Here is a 22,736-nt window from a genome sequence, read left to right on the forward strand (position 1 = left end):
AATTGTACACTTCGCTGTACTTTCGACATCATTTTTTCAGTATGAAGTTCGGGTTGAACTGCCTCTCTGTGGGCACATATATTATCGCCCTAGCCCAGGCGCAACATGGCGAAGAGTATTCCGAGACGATGGGACCAGTTGCATTTATGTGGCCACCTGACCGTGTATGGGGAGCTGCTCAAGACAACACTGCGCCGTGTGGTTCAGCATCGGGAGTGGCAAACAGGACCGAGTTTCCTCTCCGTATGTTATCTTGGTTGTTCCATCTCTTATTCTGACAACTTGTAGTCAATGGCCAAGTTGCTCTTGTAGCACAAGATGAATCTTGGTCGATCCAAGTCGCCATATCTTACAGCAATAGTAAGGCAGAGCCGAGCATGATAAGGACTGAATTTGACAACTGATATAGACCCCACTTCCAACGACGACTTCGAAACCATCATTGCTCCGACGAGGATACCAGAATTAGACGAAGGACACCAATGCTTCCCGATTGCCAACCCACCTGCCGACATCGAAGCCGGGTCAAATGCCACGCTCCAGATCAAGTATACCTCCGACTTCGACACCGATAAGAATGAAACGTTTTATGCCTGCTCCGACATAACCTATGTCCCGACCAGCCAGTTCACTTACCAGGTCCCGTGCTTCAATGCCACAGTTGAGGACTTTAACATCACTGAGCCAAGCTCCAGCGCTTCAGGAACTGCCGCAGGAGCGAGTGCCACGGCACCGGCCCCTTCGGCGAGTTCAAAATCGTCCTCGTCTGGTCTCTCAGGAGGCGCCATTGCAGGCATTGTAGTTGGCGTTGTTGTGGGAGTAGGTTTCATTGCAGGTCTTCTTTGGTTGTCCTTCTGGCGTCGTTCTGCACGGAACAAGCGTCTCCGTGAACACGAAGCATCTGTGAGAGCGGTGAAATGGGACGAACATCTCGCAGGATCTGCTCCAACATCACGAGCCTCGACCCAGGATATTGCGCTCTCCAACATGCCAGGCAACAGAACTTGAGATAAAATGCGGAACATAGGCTGGATTCGGGGAAAGTGATCCCACTTACCATGGTGACTGTCGGGTCAATGGAGCAAGAGTGCCTTAGGTTCGTTCGTAAGACCCAAAGCTAGGATGCGGATTACCTTCTCTCTGGAAGCCAGGATACAAAGGTAGCAAGGCAACACGGTTATGTAGCACCCGTGAGTTGGATCACTGATGCAATCACAATCTTTCATCAACCCTCGCAAACCTTATTGAATTCTCAGATCGTGAGTGAGGGACCCAGGAGACCAGGGCGTCAACGGCGAGTATCGTCTCCAAACCCGTTGCACAGTCCCACCGTAGAATCTCCGGCGGAGCATTCGTGCGCGCGGACCCGGAAACTTTTCGATGCTTCAAGCTCTCTTTTTGTCCGGATACAAGGAGCCCGCAACTGCTATCAATAGACGCCTCTCGGGCACGAACTCCTTCCTCCCGTGCCCAGTCACGTTCTCCTCGACTGATAAAACATTTAGATCAACCTTCCGAGTCACCTTCAGTCCCGCTACGACTTCCTCGTCGACCTAGACCTGAGCTCCTCCTGCATTTAACCAAGCTGCATTGTTCTCCAAACCAGCACAAAACGGACCTCAACCTACAGATTTTACCCACCTAGAGCAAAGATGGGCTTTACAACAGGCTTCGTGAGTCCTCCAATGTTGCTCTTTCTACCTTCTACCCGTTGTAAAACTAACAGCCTTTCAAAAAGCTGGGCGGAATGACCCTCACGTACTCGATCCTCTACATGTCCTTATACGTGCACCGGACCAACAGACACGCACAGCGCACACTGCTCAGACAACAAGCGACGCTGCTCAACTCTGCCGTTGACCCGCTCCCTCCACTGCCGGACCCGCCGGCGTACGAAGTGCGCAAAGCCGGTCTGGTCGAAGAGCTCAAGGACCGCTGGAACAGCGAGGTCGAGACGATTGTGCGCAACCTGCAGACCACTGACTGGGCAGCCAAGCGCGCACAGTGGGAGGACACGGCCGCGGCGGCCTGGACCAAGATCCGCTCAAGTCAAGCTGCGCAACAGCTCGAGACCCGGGCCAAGGACACTGCCACCGAAGTCGAGCGGAACGTCAGCCAACTCGTGAGCGAAGGCAAAGCCGCCGCAAAAGACGCGAAGGATAAAGTGGTCCAGAGCGGCGAGCAGGCAAGCGAGAAGGCAAAGAGAGCGACGCGAGAGCCGAGGCTGCTGGAGCTGAAGTGAGGGAAGGGGAAATCAAACCCTTCTTGACTCTTTATTTCTCGTTGGAATAATAAGCTGGAGACAAAATCCGCCATGCCTCTTTGGAGCACTGAAAGAAAGACGACCACCCGCTCACTATACGAAGATAGATGGATTCTCTCGACAATTAAACTATCCGTCTATCTCTACGTGCCGGAAGCTCGTCACTACCGCAAAATCCGTGCACCTCCGAGAGACTTTGGGCACCCGGGGTTCCCAAGTAGAACAGATACAGACCGAGAACGAGCACACGCGCCGCTAGACATCCGAGTCTAGCTGACAGCAAATGATACAATGCGCTGTGAGACTGCCTCGCGTGGAGGCGGGTCTTGAAACGACGTACGGGCCCAACTTGAGCTCAGACGGGTTGACAGCACCAACAGAGGTCACATGGCGTCCATCCGCGCACCCTGCCAACCTTCTTACATCCACGGGCGCTGAACCGGTCATGTTCTCCGAGCCAAGCTGTTTCCCGTCTGGCAGGAAGATGGGGCACCTTAGGAATAGAAGGGACAGGGCCAAGGCACACAACATGGTAAACGAAGAGAGCATTGCTCGCACTGAGTGTGGAAGGGCGAGATAAGGGACAGACTGTTGGTGTGCATCTACCAAGGCATAAGGCATACGGATAATGCCAGATCTTTCTTACAACGGACCCTTCTTGTGGTGGAAGCTGCACATCACCACTAGGTCTTCTTGTTTTTACTGGGGCAGATATTTGAAGCACAACAGTCTCTTGATGATGGCACGATCGACCTCCTTTTCAATTTTTCAGTCTATCTTAAAATCATAGGTCCTCCTTGGGAGATGTCCTCAATCAGACGACCTTGTTCTCCCGGCTTGTTTTGACTAGAACTCCCAGCCGAACAGTACGAAAAGCACCATAACACCTTGCGTGCCAATTGCCGATATGTTCTTTTTCGTGTTGTTTTTGTGTTCTCTTCAATTTGGAATACCAATGCCGACGTCCCATTCGCAATTCAGTTCGTAGCTCATCTCTCGATTCATCCAATTCTTCGTGATCAATATTCATTTTTCTCGTCAAATTCTTTGTTCTCAATTAGATCCGCCCTTGGGTGCGCCGTTTCCTTCGATCATGGCCTCGCCCTCTAGGTGAACACTTCCATCGTCAGGGGGCCGATGGCGTCGGTGTACTTCCGGCAGCCGCACCAGCCTCGCTCGTCGCCTCGTTGGCTTTGCTCAAACTCTTTTCCAACTCCTTGACCCTCGCTCTCAGGATCTCGTTCTCACGTTTCACCGCCTCCAACTCGGCACGTTGAAGAGCGGCTTCCTCATATCTCATGGCCGCAGCGGCGCTAGCTCCGGCACCAGTATTCGTACTGGGGCTACGAGGGTACCCTGTGCCTTCGCTGCCGGCAACACTGGCGCCAGCCTGATTGCTAGACACGCTGCTTCGGTGAGGGTAGCCACTGGCACCGTACGGGCTCACGTTCGCAGCAACACCCTGCTGCGTCAGATGTGGACTCGCCGTCATACTGCTGCTCCTGAACCCCATGCCCAGACCCGATACGCTGGTGCTCATGCTATTCTGCCGGCTCATGTCGGGACGTTCGCGCGTTAGTTCCATGCTCGGGCGACTGCTCTGGTCCCGTGGGGCTGCAACGCCAGAGACACTGGTATGTCCTGCATTAGCGAGGTTGTCGCGAATACTTCTCGCAGATCGAGCGGACAGGTTGGAACTACTCCTGTGCCGGCGCGTGGTCGTCGGTATGATTGTTGTACCTGTGCCAGTCGAGGTGTATGGGTCACTGGACGAGAAGAAGTGGTCCGAGGTGCTGGAGGTTGTGGAAGCAACTGACGCAGTTTGTGCCCGCAGAGCGGAGAGCTCACGGGTGAGACGGTTGACCTGACGTCCTCGTTAGCCATCCCAATTTCATTCAGGACTGCCTAGTGTAGAGGTAGGGTGAGGGGAAGCTGTACAATACTCTCTTGCTCCTTTTCGAGTTCCAGGTGCAGTTCTGCTGCTGTCAATGGTCTCGGATGCCTGATGGGTCCTGGCCGAGTGTCAGGGCAGTAATCATAATCAATGCCTGTATACCTACCCGGTCCAATCCCAACGCCTGTATTGTCCATCATTGTAGCTTGAGCTGGTCGAGGAGAACTGGGCAGACTGCTTTCGCTTCGTGGAAGGGGAGGAGGCGGCATCTGGGTTGACGTTCGTCTGGAGGCGGACGGCGACGATGTGGAAGGGATGGGATTCTGAGGGTTGGAACCATTGCGGGGTGATCGTGGAATCGAATTGAGGTCAGGAGCCATTTTGAATAGTGCGTGCAGTCGTGATCTTGAAGAGAGACAGCAGTGAGCAAGACTGAAAACAGTGCCTGATTTTACGGGGGTATTGCTACTGGCAGTCCGTCATTTGCGCAACTTGACCACACAGTCGATACACTTTCTCGATCGACAGTCCAGACTCTGCACGACGGGTATCGAGTGGCAAAGGTACTGGATGTCTGAGATTACAGCAAGTGAAAGTAGCAGGTCGTGGCTTTGGTCGCCAACGCAATCATCCTTTGTGAGATCAAGTGTCGCGTCGCAATGAGCCAATCATGGCCAAGTATGGACACATTTGCTCGGACGAGGCCCACGAGCTCCAACATATCATATCTCGTGTAAGAAAGACATTTTCTCACTGACAATGCCATCACGGTGGACAAGTGTAGATGTAAAATCTCTATATTGCGGAAAAGTTGCGAGAATGCCCGCCAGAGGCATATATAGCCTCCTAAACAGATACCGTTCCCTGACTTTGAAGGATGAGTTAGAGACGGACACCAGTCTACTCCTGCGTCATGTACATCATCCCAAAGTTCCAACATTCTATGCTCGCAGCCGATGTCACGGGTTCCAGAACAACTGGTACACTTTTCTCACCGCCGCGATGTGTTAGGGGATCGTTCCGAACGCCTCATATCATATCCTGACATATCTGTGCAAGTACCCTTAGAGAACTGATCATCAACTTTCATACATCCGATACGGTGGGAGCAGACGTCTGAATCGCACCGCTCTCCCTCTTGACCCCGGAGTCGTCGTCTGTCCCTTTCCTGGACTCAGAGTCTGAGCAGCCGGATGGACTCATATTCCCAACATTGGGTTGTTCTATTTCACTAGCCAGTGGAGACTGGCCTCGCACATGTTCAGCTTCGGGTGGAGAAGGTGACTCGGCATGTTCAACATGGCTGCTGGTTTCTCCCTTTTCCTCTTGGCCGATCATAGCGGCAAGGCTTCTGAAGTTGAACATGGGTTCCAAGCTTCCCGGTGGAGGCGTCCCAGAACCCGAGAAGGTGGCTGCAGTTCCTGGCTCGACAAATGACGACGAAGCCGACGAGGCATTCGACATTTGTCGAAGATGCGACCGACGGAAGGGTTCGGATGCCGTTGGGATGGGAATAGATGAAGCCACAGATTCTTGACTGGTGCCCGAAAGTGACAAAGCTGGAATGTAGGATGGCCGTGGCATTTCGTCTTCGCCCTTTGCGCCATCTTGGGGCGGAGTACCGTTGCGCTCGACGGCTTTGCCTTTGCCTAAGATGGAGTCATCGTCTGCACCGAGTGACAAGTTGCTGCGGGATCGTTCCATGCTAGAAGCGTCAGGGCTGCTGGTGTTGGAATGTAGTGTGAGGAGACTGTTCTTCCGAGCAGCCTTTTCCGCCTTCTTGGTCTCCTTTTCTTTGCGCTTCGATTCTTTGCGAGCCTCCTTTTCTTCTTTCTTCCGGCGTTCTTCCTCAGAAGCCAGACTTAACCTTATGGCCTCCATCATCATCATGTCCTCAAGGTCATCCATTCGGCTTCTTCGAGAGCTACTGCCTCGTGGAGGAGGTAACGACGAGTTTTCGCGCCCGTTACCGTTCCCAGTTTCTTGCTGGCGAGCAGCATGGCGTTCTGCAAGTATTGCCAGAGCACTCAAGCTCGAGTTCGTGTTGCTGTCGGCATTCTCAAGAGTAGATCGCCTAAGCATGTTTCGGCGGCTAAAGCCTGAAAAGGATCGGGTGTCGGCGTTCTGGCCGTTCATCAAATAGGCCGCAGTATGAAGAGCAGTAGCTGCTGCTGAGCGGCGGGCAGCATGAGCTCGAGCTGCTGCTAGTTTAGTCGCCCAATCTGGACGAATTTTGTCAGTGGTGATCACTTCTGGTGCATTGGCCGACAGTGAGGTTCCCCGTCTTCGACCGGGGCCTGGAGATACTGCTCCAGAGGAGATTGAAGTTTGAGAAGACCTTGCTGACATAACCTGGTATGGCTGAGATCCAACCCCATAAGTAAGGCCTCTGCGGAAGGGTGGCGCTGTGTATGTAATACCAAAGTCTGGGGTCTTGCAGTATGGGCATGTCGCTATCTCAGAGACAAGTAAGCCTTCTGCTTGAGCTTCACGATCTGCATCAGACACCGGTGGTGCATTCGGATCTGGCTGCTCATGTTCCGGAGGATGGGGGTCTGGCCTTTTGATCTGCACAAAACATTCGGAGCAGATTGGTTGCTCACAGCATCTGGTCGTGTTGAGATATGGAGGATAGTACAAGAAGCAAATTGGACACTCTGACGCATCTTTGTAGAGGTATACTTCGATCGGTTGCCCGTTGACAAACGGATCCGGAGGCAGCTGAAACTCCCTTGGAGTCATGTCAGCCTGGGAATTGCCCCGAGAAGATGTCGTCAAGGATGCTAGAGTTTTTGCCCGAGTCCGGCTCAAGATATTGGTTCCAGACACGCTTGTCGGGGGTGGTGAACTCGGAGATGGCAATGGTAATGAGCTCATGGCGGGCGATAGCGGACCCGAGCTATCTGACTGAAAGGATTGCGACCGACCACCGATTGGTATTGTAAGATTCTTCAGGGCAGATTGAGTAGATCTATCGGCTGTGATCCTTTTGGCTAACTGGTACTCCAATTCCGGAGGTACCTCGTCGGCTGGAGGAATTGCCATGCCACGAGCAGCGGCCATGAGTTGATGCTCTGCCCAGGACTCCGAGAAATCATTCAAACCTCTCCAGAAAGGCGCCATTCTGCGTTCGATCTGTGATTGGATCAGTATGCAAATGCCGTCTGTTCCGAACTACACTTACCATGAGCTGGCGCACAATTCCTTTGTTAAAGTCTTCTGTGCCAACGTAAACACCCTGTGTGACGAGATATCCGCCATCGACGTTTTCTTCTTTCATGCTGCGCTCACGTTCTTTGAGTCTTGCAGCTCTCTCCTTCTCTGCCTTCCTTGCCTCTCTTTCAACCTTCGTTTCCCTCCTTGCTTCGAGTGACGAAGCATCTTGGTCACTGCTTCCGCCGATTCCGAGAAACGAGAAGTCGTGTCGACCTGCACGTGTTTGTCTGGAAGACGAATACGGGCGGATTGGGATTTCAGTGCCATTCGCCTGTGCGTCCTGCCGTGAAGCAGAGCTCGAGCTGTCATTGATCCGAGAGCCAGTAGAGCCTTGCCCACGTGCTTCCTTTGTCTGAGAATTACCCATCCTGGCTGTGCCGGTGAGGGTGGGTTCAGCCTCCTACTACTTGTCCACACCGTTATTGCATAGTCATCGCCACATTGTACAGCCACAGGTTTGTTTTTGACCGTGTCGTGTTCAAGTCGGCCGTAAATAAGATTCGGATACGTGGATGTTTGGCGTAGTCAGAGTCCAGATGACTTGACTGTTCGGGAATTCAAGTGGCAGAGCTGAGCGACCGAGGTTGAAGGGGGTGCCTACACGAAGACTGCGTCCCGGAGGAAGAGGAAGAGGATGAGATCGATTGGTCTTGTGGAGGGATGCTCACACAACAAGCAGACCAACTCAATATTCGACGAGCACCTTGGATAGAAGTCGATGCCCGACAGACGCAATGTAATGCGCAAGACAAGATCAGGCGGCGGCAGCCCGCCAAGCTTACTGCACCCGGATTAACCTTAAGTATGCAGGGTGATGCTAGAGGATAATAAGTGCGGTTTGGTATGGATCAGCTGGGAGGGCGAAAGATGTGGTGGAGGAGGAGGTGGTGGTGGTGGTGAGGTCGAATGCGACACGATAACGATACAGCAACCCTGTGGCTAGTGCTTGAGATTACGTGCAGTGGGCCACTGGGTTCAGGCGTCGCTCGTCTGTGGCTGCCGACTGGAAAATAATGCTGCCGCCAGTGCCGGGCCCGTTGCTGAGTATGGTACCTACATACTGTAGGTAGGTACAGTAGTTAAGGAAGGTAGGGGTTGATTTGCCCCGCGTAGTATCCGTGCGCGGGATGATTTTTGTACTCACTGTACTCCGTAGGTGCCGTCCCACCTGTGGCCAGGTACCTTTGTCCCCGGAACCTTGCCCAGTAAGCCTCACTAGCCTAGCAGTTATCATTAAAGCTACCTATCGTAGTATTGTAGGCAACCAGGCGAGCCTGTGCCCGGTTGTGGCCCCCGCTCAAGAGAACCCTCTGAACCCTCTGAACCCTCTCCGCCTGGAACTCCGCCGTCGACGAAAATTCGAAGCCAACCCACACGAGACCTGCGTTTGCATGAGTGCTCCAAGATCATGAGTTTGTCTGTCGACCTGCTGGCCTGTTGAGGCGCAACTAGTACATGACCAAATGACGGCAGCTTCGATGCGACTACACATCACTCCTCTCAACCCCGACTTGCTCCCCGCCGTCGTCGGGCCTAAAGTCATTGACTTGGTCTCGAACGTGTCCTATCATACTATCCAAACTTTCCCCGAAAACAACTACGGCTATCTAGACCTCCCTAGAATGGAAGCTGAGAAGGTCAAGAAGAAGGTCAACGGCGCCATACTGAAGGGCAAGAAGATCAAGATTGAAGAAGCTCGGCCGAAGAAGCGCCTGCGTTTGCAAGATAGCGCCGAGGAAGCACCCAAACAAGCGCCAGCAAAGAAAGTGAAGAAGTCCAAGAAGGAGCGCAATGTAATCAATGGGTACGAGCTGCCTACAGATCGCAAGGTGAAACGGGGTTGGACAGAGGCAAACCTGTCCAAGGCCAGCAAAAAGAGCAAAACTAGCTCCTCAAAATCGAAATACTCAGACAAGGATGAGTTACTGTTCCGCACCATTGTGCCTCCAAACAAGAAGGAAAATGTCGAAAAAGAGAAGAAGCAGAAAACGAAGTCAAAGCAGAAAGAAGGGGAACATGTGGTCCACGAGTTTAAAAAGTCTACAGCACAGCCCTCCTTCCTCAGGCAGAATGCTGGTTTAGGGATTTCGAGCAACTTGGAGTATATCGAGGGTCGAGGCTGGGCCGATTCAGAGGGTCAGATAATAGAGCCGGAAGCCGAGCGAGTATCACGGCAGCGGCGTGCACAGCAAGCGGCGACCACTATTGCAAAATCCAAGATAACCCAGAAAGCGGCTTCATCAACTTCGTCCAGTTCGGGATCGGAGGATGATTCGCTTACTGATTACGATGAGAGCAAAGAACATGCACAAGCAGACCATCAGCTCGACGACGAAACAAGCAGTTCTGGCTCATCGTCCGAGTCAGATTCTGATATCGAAACGTCAGAACATGTATCTGATGGAGATACCACGGGAGTGTCTAAAGACCAAGCCGAACCTCTTGGTACAGAAGTTCATCCGCTTGAGGCCCTTTTCAAGAAACCGAGCAAGCCACCCTCCCAAGATGTTGCGAAGCCATCATTGGAGGTCGCAACATCATTTTCTTTCTTCCAATCGGAGGGTGACGATGACGGGGTTGATGAAGATGAGATGGCTGTGCCTTTGACTCCCTTCAGCTCTCAGGATGTTCGGACTCGAGGCCTGCGAAGTGCAGCTCCCACCCCGGACTCAGCACATCCAAGTCGCTTCAACAGCTATGGAAGTTCCGGCCTCCCAGGTGATGAGGACGAGGATGTGGACGAGGTCGAGGCAGACCAACGGGCCGCTACGTATGAGCAGGAGGATAGGAGCAAGGGACCTAGCGTCACGCTCTCCCGCAAACAAAGCGAATTCGAGAAGAAGTTCTGGGAGAATCGAGGCGACAATAACCGGTCATGGAAGACAAGACGACGCACAGTCCTGAAGGAAAAGCGTCAACGCGAAAACAAAGCACGAAGGCCTCGGAACTGGTAGTCCGTAGCATCGAGCGAAAGTTCTGCGTTCTGAGTCAAGGACCTAGCGATATTTAGTTTATCGTAGTTGTATGACAGTATCGCCACGTCCAGGTGTAGAATCAAACATATCTTTTCGTGAGGACGCTCGAGTCCTTTGTACTGTGAGGAAGAGCAAGAAGCTGGGTTGGGTCACTATATTGGCCCCTGCCCAAAGTTTGTCTTGGGCCACGGGCTGTTCGGACCCGACAAACAACGAAAATTGTGCAGCCTAATCACAACACAACGTGAATTACTATTCATCACTTGCGCCCGTCACAGCCAGGCATTCCTATCTCGTTGAACGTGTCCTCTGATGGGATTTTGGCCTACTTCATTGCAACGTTACTGGCGGTGACACTTGCCACTCGCTCACACGTGTGTTCCACGCCGCTTGTCCAGTATTCTCCCGGTCAACTTGTGCGAAATACGATATACGAGCCTGTTGCGCCTACAACAGATATGCTTGAGTAGCTCCGTCCCGTATTGCGCTCGGCTCTTACTGCTAACCAACGTCTCTCATGCCGCCCAAGAACCAACGGCGGTCGCACACCAAAAGCAAGAACGGGTGCTCCCAGTGCAAAGTGCGGCGAATCAAGGTTCGTGGTCTTTGGCAACTCCATCTCGTCCCCGGCTTATGCGAGATATAGTGCAACGAAGTACATCCGATATGCTCCAACTGCGAACGGCGGCAGATCTTCTGTGACTTCTCACAGTCGCCAGGTGTTAGCAGGTCACCGAGTACCATTGCCAACGGCCATGTCAACGGCCCCAAGACAGGATGCGGCGACCGAGCCGAATCCGCCGACGGCGAAGCCAGACGAAAGCTATCACAGCATGTGATTGATCCATTCCTACAGCCTGATCTGGTCAGTAATAAAAAGACTACTGATCTGGATGTCACGGATCTGAGGCTCATGCATCATTTCACGGCTTGGGTGGCTCCCAATCTGGCTAATTCTCATACCCCCGAAGCTCTAGCATTATGGCAGGAACATGCCGTCAAGCTGGGCTTCAAACACAATTTCCTTCTGCGCGGTATTCTGGCCGTCGCTGCATTTCACCTGGGCTATCTCTACCCCGACAGGAAAGCAGAGTACGATTTAATCGGTACGACGCATCAGACCATCGGCCTCAAAGACTTTCAAGAAACCCTCGCACACGTGGACGAAAGCAACTGCCATGCTCTCTTCGCCTTTTCCTGTCTCCTCATCGTGCTTGCATTCGCCTCCAGCGCCAAGGACAAGCCAAAAGACTTCAACACCAATGTTGTACACTGGTTCTACCTTCTGAGAGGTGCGAATATTGTCCTGAATATGCACTCCGAAACAATTCAATGCAGTTTCTTGAAGCCTCTGCTCGACGAGCTGTCCCACAATGAGACCACGGCGGCCTATACGGTCCAAGATACCGATCAAATCACCAAGTTGTTTCGCATCTGCAGCTTGCCAGAGCATGATAAGGAATCAGCACACGCTCTGGATCTTGCGATTCATTCGTTACTCAGCACTTTCATACAGGCTTCTGTTTTGAGAGCCCGAGGCGATTCAACGCTGTTGACGGCCTTCGTCTGGCCCATCAATCTGCCGCCAAAGTTTCTGGAGCTGTTGGGTGAACAACAGCCTGCAGCCATGGTCATATTGGCGCACTATTGTGTGATCATGTCGTGGGGAGAAGCCAAGGATCCAAACGATACTTGGTTCATCAATGGATGGGCCAGATACATTCTAGAGTCGGTGCAGGAATCGGTGCCAGAAGCCTGGCAAGAGCACCTTCAATGGCCCATAGCAAATTTTGAGGCAATCGATGGATCTAGGTCATTAATATTGGATGGATTCGAGCATCACGCTAGCGAGGGTCTGCGTGACGACTGATGTACGAAGACATGTATTATTCGGAAATAATGGGTCTGGGGTTCTCATTTGGCTGCGTTTGCTCGAAGGGATGTATTGTACGTGTAATGGGATTTATGGCGAGAATCAGATGCCGCTGGCCGCGTGGATTGCTGGCTGAAACCATTCAGGCCCTCGTCATCACAGAATGCTCATAGATAGTCAGGATGCTACTGTAGGAACCAAACTCAGACACTGCCATTTCGTACGCGCCTGCATATTGATGCTTGGGCCGAACATGCGCACCCGCAGTCGAGTGATGTGCAGAAACTTGTGTGAGGCGGCTACTCGTGGAAGACGTCTACGGTTCGAGGAAAGGCGGCGTTAGTCCAGCCCACGCCGCACACGTCCTTCTCTGAAGCCAGTAGGATATCTCGAACGGTGGATATCGACAAGAGACTGCATCCTACTGGCTGCAGGGGGTGACGAGTTGGCAAGGGAATAGTAGTGGTCTTCATGTATTTGGTGCAGTAGGGAGCGAAGGTTCCGCAATCAGGGGAATCCTATCAATACAATATCAGCCTAAACCTGCCTTAGAACTTTAGAGGTCGTACGTGCTTCGTAACGCCCATGTTGGACTCGGTCACCCAGTACTCCATGCTTGTCCTACATATTCCGAGTTTGCAGGGCTCTGTGTCGTACCTGTTATAGGCTGTTTATATATAGCGTGTCGGCGTTGGCACAAGCACCGGAGGTCACGTGTGATCCAGGCTCTTGTATGACTCGCACTTCAGCTTAAGCCAGCCGCATGCAATTCATCCTTCTACTACTCCGTATCATGCGCATCCATTGCTCTCCCAGCGTCAAGTCCATGCGAAGATGGAGCTCGACGGCGATTCCTCGAGCATATTTCTTGATGCAAAACTCGTCAGGTGAGGGTTCTGGACCATCGTCGACGTGTCCTCTGTGGAGCAATTCTGAAACGACGCCCAAGAAACTGAAGCGCCCCTTTGTCACATTGCCGACTTCTCGACGAGCAGCGACCGTGCTCTTCTGACACGCGCTGTGGCCTCTCCCTGAGCCTTTCCTCGTCTTTTCCCCCCTGCTCGCTTGTTCTTCTCTTCTCTCTTGGCTTCCTTCTCCCTCATCATCACCACCGTCACCACCGTCCTCCTCACCACTCTCCCTGTGCTCCCTCGACTCGCCCATACGCCGACCTTCTGCGCGCCCGGTCGCCGCAGAACGACAGCGTCCATCCACTATCTCGAGCAGGACTCGCCCTCACACTCTTTGATTAACAAAACAACGATTGCATCGTGATCCCTAGCCCAACCTCCCACTTAAACCGCCCGAACGTCGAAGCCGAGTCATCACTATGGCGAACAAGATCCTCCTGGTCTTTATCGGCTTCGACCTTGCCTTCCTGGCATGTGCCGCGTTGCACTTGTTCATCCCGTTGTACACTCGGCAGGCCGTCAAGAACAAGATGAATGTGGACAGCATCGCAACAAACTTGCTTCTGGACCACTGCCCTTTAACTGGTGAGCACCATCGGTCTGGACACGGGAACCTTGGTTTCATTACGCTAACACCAGTGCAGCCAGCGAAGCCAACTCAGTCATCATGTTTATCACCTTCCTCATCTCCATCCCGGCCTTTTTTAACCGTCGGAACCGGGTTTGGCTCAAGGTCCACGTTGCTGGAGTCATTGTCGCCGCGATCTTCACCCTCATCATCGGCTTGGTTATTTGGTTCTCCACGCTTGAAATCCACAAGAACCTCACCCCGGTCTGGATGAATCAGAGCGCCGATGTTCAGTCGATGCTCCAGCAAAAATTCCAGTGCTGCGGATACACAAACCCTGCGCTCTTCGTCAAGGACGATGTCTGTACCAGCGCCGCAACCGCCGCGAGCCTTGGTCCCTGCGTTAGCCCATTCGGGGTCTTCGCCAGTCGATTCCTCGACATTGTCTTCACCACTTTCTTCGGTTTTGTGGCGGTCGACATGATGCTACTTCTTGCGGCTTTATGTGTGATCAAGGATCGCAAGGAGAAGGAGCGATACAGAATGATCGATGAGAAGAGAGGATATGGGCCTATCTAAGTCCGACGAGTTCGATAAACTCGACCTGGATCAAGTGGTTTTTGTATGGTGCATGCGAAGGGATGGAAGCAGATCAGGATTGCCCTCAAGCAGCGCTGGACGTTTGCGACTTGCTTGGAACACCGGCACGACGACTTGATACAGGTTGGGTGACAGACGGTTGAAATGATGGATGTGTAGGGTATGTGGGTACAACGATAGCCACGATGAGCTCCACGGACTTTACGACAGATAGCTTTGAGCGTTCTTCTCATTGTCGAAGAGTTGGGCGATTGTTTTGTTGAGTCTAGTGTTTTTGGCAGCTGAAAGATTTGTGAAAGCGATTTGTGCAAGTATTTTGTAGCCGTGATAGATAGCAGGATAGCGCGAAGGGGGGTGAAATGCAATTTGTATGATTACTCCGTCTATCTACCTTGGAGTAGGGAGGTGTCTATCTATCCCTAGTGCATAGGCTAGATGTTTGTGTCCTGGTTTATACAGTCATGATATCTTGGGTGATGTTCGTCAACTGGATCAGCCGTATACCTTAGGTAGTACTGTAGGTAGGTAAACGGCTACGGTATCTTATCCTGTACTCGCACCAGGGTTCAGGGTACTTAGTTTGGCACCTGTGTACGAATACTGCATCGATCGTCGAGTGCCAGTAGCTGCCGGAAAAAAAGGAGGCGTCCAGACCGTTGTCGATCGATCTTTTTTTGTTTTGTGCGTGGGACAAACTCACACTTACAAGAAAGTACGCGTAGGTACAAGCTGGTACTTACGGACGGTTGGGCAAAAAATGCACGAGTAGAACAGAATAGGGTAGAGTTGGTTCAGAGTACGAGAACGGGAGAGAAGAGCCACGAGGATCGCATAGATCATCATCTCTCTCTCTCTCTCTCCCCCCCCCACCCCTTCGGGCATCGTCGACATCATGACTCCTCCCACTTCCCTCCGCTCCCCCTCCCCACTGCAGTGCATTCAAAACACTTATTTTGCAAGCACGGAGCGGACCCAAAGAGTCAAAAATGTACGAAAAGTGACCCTGACCCCCAAAAAGTGTCACGAAAACTCCCCCGGTCTACAACAAGGTACGGGTGCTCATCACCTGTACTCCATATGACCCAAATTCCGCCGTCACTCCCGCACACAGAGGTCCACATCTGTGGCAGAAAAAGGGTTGGCAAATGAAATGACGTTTCGCCGGGGGGGTGTATACAAAGGCATGTGAAAAATGAAATAAGAGCGTGTCATGAGAGAGTCAATTGGTGGTGGAAACAAGTCAAAGGATATTCTACACCCTCGTACATTCTACGTTCTACAAACCTACTGATAGATTCAAAACACCCTGGTGCCATCGACGCGGTAGCTGGTGTATGAAAAAAAAGAGACTGTTGCCAAAGGGCTGAACGTTGACAGAGAAAACCGCAGTCTTGCCTTGCCAGGGCTCGGGGGGGTTGGATACATACCTACCTACCTACCCAGGTACCTTCATGGCTTGGGCTCTGGTCACGCCGTCGTCACGAGGCATCGGGTTCGCCTTGACGCGACATCTCCTTCGGACGTTGCCTGCGAGCGTCCCGGTCGTGGCGACGGCGCGGTCCAACGTGTCCGAAACGAAAGAGAAGATACTCTCGTCGCTGGACGTGTCGGGTGACCAGGCGGCGCGTCTCGACGTGCGCGAATGCGACGTCCTGTCGGAGTCTTCCATCGCGCGCCTGGCGCAGCAGTGCAAGGAAGAATACAACGATCGAGCGCGAAACAAGGCGGCGCATCTGCGTCTCGCATTCGTGATCCCCGGCATGCTGGTCCCCGAGAAAGCTCCGGACAAGGTCGACTACGACGCCGCGTTGCAGACGGTGAAGATGAATCTGATCGCGCCAATGATGCTGGTCAAGCACTTTTCACAATTCTTACCGCGGAAATCGGCGACCATTGTCGAACATGATGGTGACGACGACGACGACGGAGGGAACGACAGTGTCGACGGTACGGGTGGTGGCGGTGGTGATGGTCGGAGGAGGAGGAGTCGTCGTCTTCTTCCACGCTCGGCCGTGTTGGCGCTCATGAGTGCCAGGGTCGGATCGATCGGGGATAATCGTCTGGGTGGATGGTACAGCTATCGGGCTTCAAAAGCTGGCTTGAATCAGTTCGTCAAGTCGACAGACATCTACCTGAAGATGCAGAGTGCGGAAAACGCCATGTGCGTCGGTCTTCATCCCGGGACGGTCAAGACGAGTCTGAGTGAGGAGTTTTGGCAGAGCACGCCCAAGGAGAAATTGTTCAGTCCGGAATTCAGCGCGGAGAGACTGATTGATGTCGTTGTCAACCACTTGAAGGAAGATGGGCGAGGGAAGTGTTGGGACTGGGATGGGAAAGAGATTCCTCCTTGACCCAACGTTCAAATAGAATTTACACAGAGTTCTTACAGAAGAGCGAGTACTGTACAGAGCACTGTCGTCGGTGCCTATACACTTAACGAGTATAGTCCAACAAAGTCCTTTTCTTAGGTGGCAAGGATAATCAGCGAGTCTTTAGTCAGATATGGGTCGAGGCTGAGATGATGTTTCTGCCGAGCCGGTGTGAGAAATAGTGCATTACGATGGATTGTGCAGGCCTTATCTCAGGGTCGCAATACATTAAGAAAGATACGGAGTACGAGTACAATACTGGTGCCGGGCGATGAAGGCCGGTTGCATCCGGCCAAAAGATGATTGGACCATCCATGGAGTACAGGAATGTACTGTAGAACACAACGGCTCGATGGTACGACCTTGATATCACAGATTGACGGGACGAGTACAGCGGCCGGTAGCTGATGTGAAGCTTACGTAGCCCTTTACAAAACGCCGAGGATGTGTGTAGGGAGGAAGCGTTATGCAGGCGGCACATGTTTTGCCATCTGTTCATCCTGGTACAATAATTCCAGGTGGCCATCCGGGAGTCAATGGAAGCTGGGGAAGGTCCGGGCACCGCGAAATAATGGCCTGCAGGGCCGCGATGATTCAGCAAGGTTCTTCTGGGTGGATCGGACATGCATGGCTGACCATGCTAACATGAGACTAGAGCACGCTGAGAGTGCGCTAATTCGCCAGGGCTGTTCAGGACATGGTGGATGGGACGCCGAGGTGTGGAGGACTCGCAGGCTAGCAGGAGAACGGCGGAAGGGCATGTCTGAGGCTCTGACCGTCTGAGTGGTCCTGTATACGGAATGCGGGAGAGGAGGATGAACAAAGAGAATTCTGTACCCTCTACGGGTGAAGGGAAGGGATCAAAGAGAGCAGTGGGTGTGGCAGACCATCAATTGCGCGATCGTAAGAGGGAACTGGCATTGACAAGGGGCCCCTTACGAGCACAGCAATAATACAATACATAGCCTGGGTACAGTAGAAGCGAGAACTAGCAGATGGCACTGCAACTGCAGCTTGGGCAGGCTAGAGCAGCGACTAGCAGTGGCACTGGCAGGGACTATTGTGGCAGATCCGCCCTGGCTGATTGAACCGTGGGAGTCACTGGCACCGGCACCAGAGCCACTGAGAGCCGGCGGGGCCACTAGTCGAGCCACTGGACTGCGCCTTCCCTGCTGCTTCGATGGCAGAGGGCTGGACGCTCAACGGGCAGTCGGGGAAAGAATGATCCGCCCTGACCCAGGCACCAATCACACCGCGCCCGCGTCTGATGCCGCCAGTGGCTGCCCAGCGCCCTCAGTCTACAAAAGGCAGGCAGCTCGCCGCTATGCCCTTTCCGACTCCCTTTCCTCTCTCGTCCATCCTCTTCCCCTTCACAGCGACAATCCCAATCCCACTGCACACACGCCCGCAAATCTCGTGCCACGGCCTCGAATCCCTTCTGCCAATTCAACGGCACATCCAGAGTCGATCCTTGCGTAACAGGTACTTCCAGCACCTGCAAACGGTACGTCGCCTGTCTGTTGTTGTTTTTCTGCCAGTGTCTGGTCTTTTGCCGCTCGAAGCGTCTTTACCGTTTTCCATCAAACGCGACGGATCAGCTTTTTCACTTTGCCTCATTGAGCCAACTCCCTACGGAGCACGAATGGAAACAGAAATGCCATTGCCCACCACCACTGTCGACTCCTGCATCGAGTACGACGGCCCAGACTGGCGCTTCTGTTGCTGACCCTCCCCCTTTGCTGCCTGTGCAAAATTCCTCTCGAGGTCGGTTTGTGCACCTCTGGGAGATTTCGAGACACAGGAGAAACGAGGTCGAGGGGTTGTGCCGTTGGAGAGGCAGTGGCTGTGGCCGGGTCCCTCAGGCGTGACTTGGAGCCCGTGGTGCTGCGTGTGGGCCAAGCCACCAACTGAGCTCTTGGGCTCTTCCAGCCCCCTCCGGGCGGCACTGGCCACTCCAACTGCCCTCGGCCTGCAGTGCAACCCACCCCGACTCTCCCGCTCCCTCTGAGGCCCTGGGATCTGCCGAGAGAGTCACTGCCCGGGCTGCCTCTGTCCTCCCTCCCAAACCCTTTTCACTCCCACATTATTCCCTATTGTCGATTCCCTCCCATATCCACCACCACCACCATCCCAGCCCATCCAGATTTGTTCTCTCTTAACCTCTTCTGTCTCAAACCCACTTCTGCCCTTTTGCAGTGCAATTGTTGCACATCCCTTCTCAACCCGCAAAGCTTGGTGGTTTTGTCTTCACACCTGTCAGCATTCTCCCCGGATTTCGTCGCCGCCGACTCGTCCAGTGCCCGTTGGAGTTGTCCCTGTACGCGTCCGTGACATTTCCGCTCACCTTGCCTCCACTGCCTCGACAAGTTACTGTCGCGTTCTGAGCCCATACTATTCAACATATTGTCCTCTCGATTGTCAACTGTTGACTAATCTGTGTCTCAGACCAGGCAGGCTACGCTTGAACTTCCCTAGAAATCCTTACAAGCCACCCCGCAGGCTCAGAAAAGGTACCAATCCAATCCACTTCATTTCCTTTTTCGTCCATTGACACTTTACTCGTTTGGGTAGAACTTGACCTTGTAGTACTTGACCTGATCCATTGGAAGAAACATAATGGCCGACATCACCGATCACTCCGCTGGTCTTGACCAACCCTCACCTGGCGATGAGCTCACCGGCAACGGCGTTGATTCCCGAGGCACTAAGCGTCCGAGAACATCCATGGCCGGGGACGACGACGATGATGATGACGAGAAGGGAGGAAGAGAGAGAAGAAAGATTGAGATCAAGTTTATTCAAGACAAGTCGCGTCGCCACATCACTTTCTCAAAACGGAAAGCGGGTATCATGAAGAAGGTGAGCGCAGGCAGAATCCTCTCACCGCTCACAGTAATGCTAACCCATTGGTGAGGCATACGAACTGTCCGTCCTTACTGGCACACAAGTTCTCCTACTGGTCGTCTCGGAAACCGGTCTTGTCTATACCTTCACCACCCCCAAGCTTCAGCCTCTGGTCACAAAGGCCGAAGGCAAGAATCTGATTCAGGTACGTGGTGTTGTTGACCTTTGACCTCTCCTCCCGCGCTCACATTGATCCAGGCATGCCTGAACGCTCCTGAGCCTTCTGGCAACGAGAATGGCGTCGACACCGCTGACGATGTCGCTTCACCTGACGATGTCCCAGCAATGCCACCTGCAGTCGCAGCCACTGGCATGCCACGTCCCGCTGCACACGGCGGCTACATGACTCAAGAACAACAACAGCAGGCCTTGTACTATCAACAACTTCAGCAACAAAATCAGAGTGGTCAATATGCAGGTATGCCTCAGATGCCTCAACATCAGCGAGCATAGATGCAATCACAACTCTTGAAACAATGATACCCATAACGCGCCAATGTCTGTTCTGACACGCTCGGAGATACACTTGAAATGCCGGCATGCTGCTCGTCGACAGGGTTTGTCAACGGCGTGCACGGCTGCTTTGGGGTCTATTCAGGTGCACTCTTCCTTGGGGGTTTGAAGGGCTTTCTCACATCTATGCAACAATGATGATCGACCTGGAGACCTGGCACACATCTTGTGTTTGAAATTGAAGTTTTTTTTTCAGACGGGGTTCTGCGTATCTGTCTTCTTGTATCACTTTCTACGGAAGAAAATCCCTAAGAAGGCCGAGCCATATCTTTGAGGGGCGCAATATCCATTTTGAGGAGTCCGATAGGTGCGACATGGCATAGTGTTATCCAAGTCCAGCCTTGAGTTGACATAAAATGCAAAAACCACTGAAAGATATTCCAAAGAGATGCATTCGTTTTCTCGCCGTTCTGTGTTTGAATTGTGTGTCTTGACCTACAACTTGCTGGGGACCCATCTCGGAGAGCGCTTTTCAACAAAAGCCTTGACACCTTCTCGTATGTTTTCTCCTTGGTTCAAGCGTGTCTGATAGACTTCATTTGTCGTTTGCGTACCATGTTCGGCACTGCCATCTTCCCAACCCGCAATGATACCGGCGCGACTGACAATGACGCTGTCTGGGCTATTGCCACAAATCTCGGTTGCGTACTGGAGGGCTTTCTTCACGACCGGCCTGTCGAGGACGTCAGCATCCGCGGGTGCGTCCTCGGTGACGGCGTTAACGAAGCCCCATTCTCTGGCCTCGGCGGCGGCGACGGTCCTCCCCGTCAAGGCCATCTCCATGGCCCTGGGCTTCCCGACGGTCCTGACGAGTCGGGTCAGGGCGCCGGCGAAGGCCACGACGCCCCGCTTGACCTCGGGCAGGGCGAACAGGGCGCCCTTTGCGGCGACGACCATGTCCATGTTGGCGACCATCTCCATGCCTCCCCCGAAGGCGAGGCCGTTGACGGCGCCGACGACGGGCTTCTTGCCCGTGCGCCTGCTGACGGCGCCGAACCCGCTGGCCGGCATGACGCGCTGGCCCGGTTCGCCCCTGGCGGCGCGCGCGTTGGACTCGTTCCACTCCTTGAGGTCGGCGCCGGCGCAGAACGCCCGGCCCGCGCCCGTGACCACGCAGCACCCCAGGCTCGGTTCGTTGTCGAACCACGACAGCAGCGCGTCGAGGGACCAGTGCACGGACGTCGAGAGGCAGTTGAGGCCGCGCGGGTTGTTGAGGACGACGAGGAGGATCGACGGCGCCGGGAAGAGGAGGACGATCGTGTCGGGCGTCGACGGGGGTGGAGTCTTGAGACTCGACGGTGCGGTGGACATCTTTTTTATTTATTATTATTGTTGTTGTTGTCGTGTCGTTTTGTCGTGGTGTTCACAGAGCGGACGTCAAGGGTTGTCTCGTCCGGTATCTATCCGTACAGGTCCACGTACTCGTGGGTGTGATCGGTCCTCGGTGCTCCGTACACGAGTTGTATCTGTACGTCGAGGTCTCCCCGGTAATATTCGAAGGTACCTAGGATCGAAGACACCTACAGTTAGGTGGGTACTTTCCCTAGGTCGTCCGTCCTGAGGGAGTGTAGCTAAACAGTTGCTGTGAGTTGCTGTGAGTTGCTCACTCTCGCTCCCTCGCTGGATTGCCTTTGCCTCTGCAGAGGCCTTATTTATACCTGGAACTTCCTCCACGGAGTCGAAATCAAAGGCAAGGTACGAAAAGGGATGGATATCTCGGCGTCAACCCCGGCTTATAAGTAAGTAAGGCCTTATAGGGAGAGATGGACGATGGACGGAACGATGGACGCCCTTTTCTTTATGTACATATCTTACCATGTACTCCGTAAGGGAAACTCGATTACAATCGTCGACTTTTGTTTCGTCTTGTTCGTATCTCACTGCCGAGGTCGATCCTCAATGCGGTTAGATTTTCTTGAAATCTACGTTCTTCCCCATATTATACTCGGTACCCGCGGGCCGTGTTGGGAGGCGGGAACGGGAGATGATGGCGATACACCCTGAAAACACCAGGTAGGCACCTCCTTTGTACAACGTGAACACTACCACGGGCCGTAGTCAGTCGAGTACGAGCCACTTTATGATGGACGGCGTCGAGCTAACTAATTCATTGGGGCACGGGAGTCTTGTACGCAGTCGGGGGCATAGATATTCGTTTTCTCTTCTTCTTCCTTGAATCAGACCAGACAAGACCAGAAGTCTCACAATCTCCCGAATTCATCGATAATTCATGAGAGCATCACCGTGATTATATACAGTACAATGGCCCTTCGAACATGGCCTCCCCACGAAATAGCACAACTGAACTTGACGACCAGCTAGGAGTCCAAGGCACTCAAACTCAAACTCAACTGCCATTTAGAGAGGATCGGTGCAGAGAAGGCCTTGCTCAAGCTGTCGTGTCACCGTAAAGTTAGCCTAGCTCATGCCATTGTTCGGGGTCGGAGAGTGTCAAAGAACACAAAGATCATGACAATGTATACTTACAATAGGCAACAAACAGCATCGGGCCCGCTGTCCAATGGCAGAACAGATGCTGGTAAAGTCATCTGGATCAGTCGGGGTGCTTGGTGCTATTGTCGAGAGCAAGAGGTAACAAGGTTAGCTCAAATGTTGACACCTTTTTCTCCTTATGTATATATACCGCAAC

General features: G+C 53.1%; 10 protein-coding genes across 10 annotated transcripts; 7 read left to right on the top strand and 3 right to left on the bottom strand.

The window, feature by feature from the left end:
• Positions 1-41: 41 nt before the first annotated feature.
• PV08_03854 (uncharacterized protein) lies at positions 42-1,008 on the top strand (the record flags this gene model as incomplete). The annotated part of the gene is made up of 3 exons (XM_016378205.1): positions 42-243; positions 289-360; positions 410-1,008. 3 exons carry the CDS (start codon positions 42-44, stop codon positions 1,006-1,008), a joined length of 873 nt encoding a protein of 290 aa, XP_016236882.1.
• A 644-nt stretch (positions 1,009-1,652) lies between these two features.
• Positions 1,653-2,242, top strand: PV08_03855 (uncharacterized protein; the record flags this gene model as incomplete). The annotated part of the gene is made up of 2 exons (XM_016378206.1): positions 1,653-1,673; positions 1,727-2,242. 2 exons carry the CDS (start codon positions 1,653-1,655, stop codon positions 2,240-2,242), a joined length of 537 nt encoding a protein of 178 aa, XP_016236883.1.
• Positions 2,243-3,389: 1,147 nt separating this feature from the next.
• PV08_03856 (uncharacterized protein) lies at positions 3,390-4,537 on the bottom strand (the record flags this gene model as incomplete). The annotated part of the gene is made up of 3 exons (XM_016378207.1): positions 3,390-4,127; positions 4,202-4,275; positions 4,324-4,537. 3 exons carry the CDS (start codon positions 4,535-4,537, stop codon positions 3,390-3,392), a joined length of 1,026 nt encoding a protein of 341 aa, XP_016236884.1.
• A 706-nt stretch (positions 4,538-5,243) lies between these two features.
• PV08_03857 (uncharacterized protein) lies at positions 5,244-7,740 on the bottom strand (the record flags this gene model as incomplete). The annotated part of the gene is made up of 2 exons (XM_016378208.1): positions 5,244-7,292; positions 7,342-7,740. 2 exons carry the CDS (start codon positions 7,738-7,740, stop codon positions 5,244-5,246), a joined length of 2,448 nt encoding a protein of 815 aa, XP_016236885.1.
• A 1,096-nt stretch (positions 7,741-8,836) lies between these two features.
• Positions 8,837-10,327, top strand: PV08_03858 (uncharacterized protein; the record flags this gene model as incomplete). The annotated part of the gene is made up of 1 exon (XM_016378209.1): positions 8,837-10,327. The coding sequence occupies one exon, from the start codon at positions 8,837-8,839 to the stop codon at positions 10,325-10,327; it is 1,491 nt and encodes a 496-aa protein (XP_016236886.1).
• Positions 10,328-10,865: 538 nt separating this feature from the next.
• PV08_03859 (uncharacterized protein) lies at positions 10,866-12,218 on the top strand (the record flags this gene model as incomplete). Its single annotated transcript, XM_016378210.1, has 2 exons — positions 10,866-10,943; positions 10,995-12,218. The coding sequence occupies 2 exons, from the start codon at positions 10,866-10,868 to the stop codon at positions 12,216-12,218; spliced, it is 1,302 nt and encodes a 433-aa protein (XP_016236887.1).
• A 1,333-nt stretch (positions 12,219-13,551) lies between these two features.
• PV08_03860 (uncharacterized protein) lies at positions 13,552-14,279 on the top strand (the record flags this gene model as incomplete). The annotated part of the gene is made up of 2 exons (XM_016378211.1): positions 13,552-13,717; positions 13,777-14,279. 2 exons carry the CDS (start codon positions 13,552-13,554, stop codon positions 14,277-14,279), a joined length of 669 nt encoding a protein of 222 aa, XP_016236888.1.
• A 1,472-nt stretch (positions 14,280-15,751) lies between these two features.
• PV08_03861 (uncharacterized protein) lies at positions 15,752-16,651 on the top strand (the record flags this gene model as incomplete). Its single annotated transcript, XM_016378212.1, has 1 exon — positions 15,752-16,651. One exon carries the CDS (start codon positions 15,752-15,754, stop codon positions 16,649-16,651), a length of 900 nt encoding a protein of 299 aa, XP_016236889.1.
• A 2,634-nt stretch (positions 16,652-19,285) lies between these two features.
• PV08_03862 (uncharacterized protein) lies at positions 19,286-20,026 on the top strand (the record flags this gene model as incomplete). The annotated part of the gene is made up of 3 exons (XM_016378213.1): positions 19,286-19,528; positions 19,584-19,718; positions 19,772-20,026. The coding sequence occupies 3 exons, from the start codon at positions 19,286-19,288 to the stop codon at positions 20,024-20,026; spliced, it is 633 nt and encodes a 210-aa protein (XP_016236890.1).
• A 495-nt stretch (positions 20,027-20,521) lies between these two features.
• Positions 20,522-21,397, bottom strand: PV08_03863 (uncharacterized protein; the record flags this gene model as incomplete). Its single annotated transcript, XM_016378214.1, has 1 exon — positions 20,522-21,397. The coding sequence occupies one exon, from the start codon at positions 21,395-21,397 to the stop codon at positions 20,522-20,524; it is 876 nt and encodes a 291-aa protein (XP_016236891.1).
• Between the last annotated feature and the right edge of the window lie 1,339 nt (positions 21,398-22,736).

This window comes from Exophiala spinifera, assembly GCF_000836115.1.
Source record: "Exophiala spinifera strain CBS 89968 unplaced genomic scaffold supercont1.3, whole genome shotgun sequence".
In the NCBI taxonomy this organism is placed as follows: Eukaryota; Fungi; Ascomycota; class Eurotiomycetes; order Chaetothyriales; family Herpotrichiellaceae; genus Exophiala; species Exophiala spinifera.